General features: G+C 43.9%; 1 protein-coding gene across 1 annotated transcript; it reads right to left on the bottom strand.

The window, feature by feature from the left end:
- Positions 1–957, bottom strand: LOC118576221 (vomeronasal type-1 receptor 2-like). Its single transcript, XM_036176550.1, has one exon. The coding sequence runs from the start codon at positions 916–918 to the stop codon at positions 1–3; it is 918 nt and encodes a 305-aa protein (XP_036032443.1). The 5' UTR covers positions 919–957.
- Between the last annotated feature and the right edge of the window lie 431 nt (positions 958–1,388).

Genomic DNA, 1,388 nt, shown 5'->3' on the forward strand with positions numbered 1-1,388 from the left:
TCAGCAGTTGAAGAGCACAGAACAGGCATCCTGAGGATCCCTAAAGATCAACAGGAAGGGGGAAATAGTGCGGAAGCCTGCAGTCAAAACTTCATTTACACTCCGCAACCAGAGACGAGAGTCCACAAAAGAACCATGAAACAAGTTGCAAATACAGTCTAGAACATAAAAGCTTACAAAGGTGACCACCAGCATCAGGATGGTACAGGCTGCTCTGGTCTCAGCATGGCCTCTGTGGTTCTGATTGGGAGTGAGAATGTGCTGTGTTCGCTGGTGATGTCTATGGAGGAGAAGCACCATAGAGACACTGGACCAGACCATGATGCTGATGAATGTGGCATCATGGGCAAAACGCAAGATGGCAATGCCTACACTGAATCCAGATGTGGAGCACACCCACTTGCTGTTATTGTTTGTGTCATTGCCTGTGCTCTGTGGACCACTGACTTTCATTGGAATGTAGACATTATTTAAGACACTGAACAACCAACAACTGTAACAAGAATAACTCTGGAAATTAGTGGCTCTTCCTCGAGGCTTCAGCCTACCCCAGTGACCAGGAACAAGAGTGACAAACTGATGGAGGCTCAGGGCACAGGTGGAGCACATGTTTGTGCTTCGAGCCACCAGGCGAATAAAGAACTCAATTTTGCATTTCAGGTTAGTTGGAGGTTTCCTTGGAGAAAAAACCATCATCTTGTTTGGAAATGCAGTAATGAGTAGAATGAACACATTGGCCACAGTCAAGTTGATGATGATGACCTGTGTGGTCTTCTGTCGAGAGCCAATAAAGATGGGAGGGAAATTGTGGGAAAACAGAAGAATGTTGGCCAGAGTCCCAATTCCAACCTGAAAAAGCAGGACAGTCTGGAGAGCCAATTCCTCAGTGGGTTTTAGAGCTTTACTCTGAGAGGGCATTGAGAGGACTTCTGTGCAGACTGGAGTGGTGACCAGGAGGAACACTGCTACCTTCAGTACACTTCTCAATCGTCTGAGCATGACAATGATTTGAGTCTTTACTTCTTCTATGGAGGGAGACTCTACAGTATCATAGGACAGGAGCTTGTCCTAGAGAACACTGCATAGACAACTAAGACTATTGTACTTTATATACTTTCCCTCACCTTGTGGTGGAAATGTATCAGTGACTAACTGTATCATTCTTGGTCAACATCACACCCGTTGTAAAACATTATGGCATATAAACATATGAACAGTTAACATAGTGACTTTTTTTTATCCTTTGAATGCAACATTTTCCCTCAATGATAAAATGTGTTAAAAAAATACAAATTGGGGGTTGGAGAGATGGCTCTTCACAAGACTCATGTTCAAATCCAGCACCCACATGATCATTAACATTCATCCGTAACATCAGTTCTCCAAAT

The sequence above is a fragment of the Onychomys torridus genome, unplaced genomic scaffold (assembly GCF_903995425.1).
Source record: "Onychomys torridus unplaced genomic scaffold, mOncTor1.1, whole genome shotgun sequence".
Taxonomy (NCBI): Eukaryota; Metazoa; Chordata; class Mammalia; order Rodentia; family Cricetidae; genus Onychomys; species Onychomys torridus.

Coding starts and splice junctions, on each gene's coding strand:
- LOC118576221 (XM_036176550.1), bottom strand. CDS start 918: ATGCCCTCTCAGAGTAAAGCTCTAAAACCCACTGAGGAATTGGCTCTC.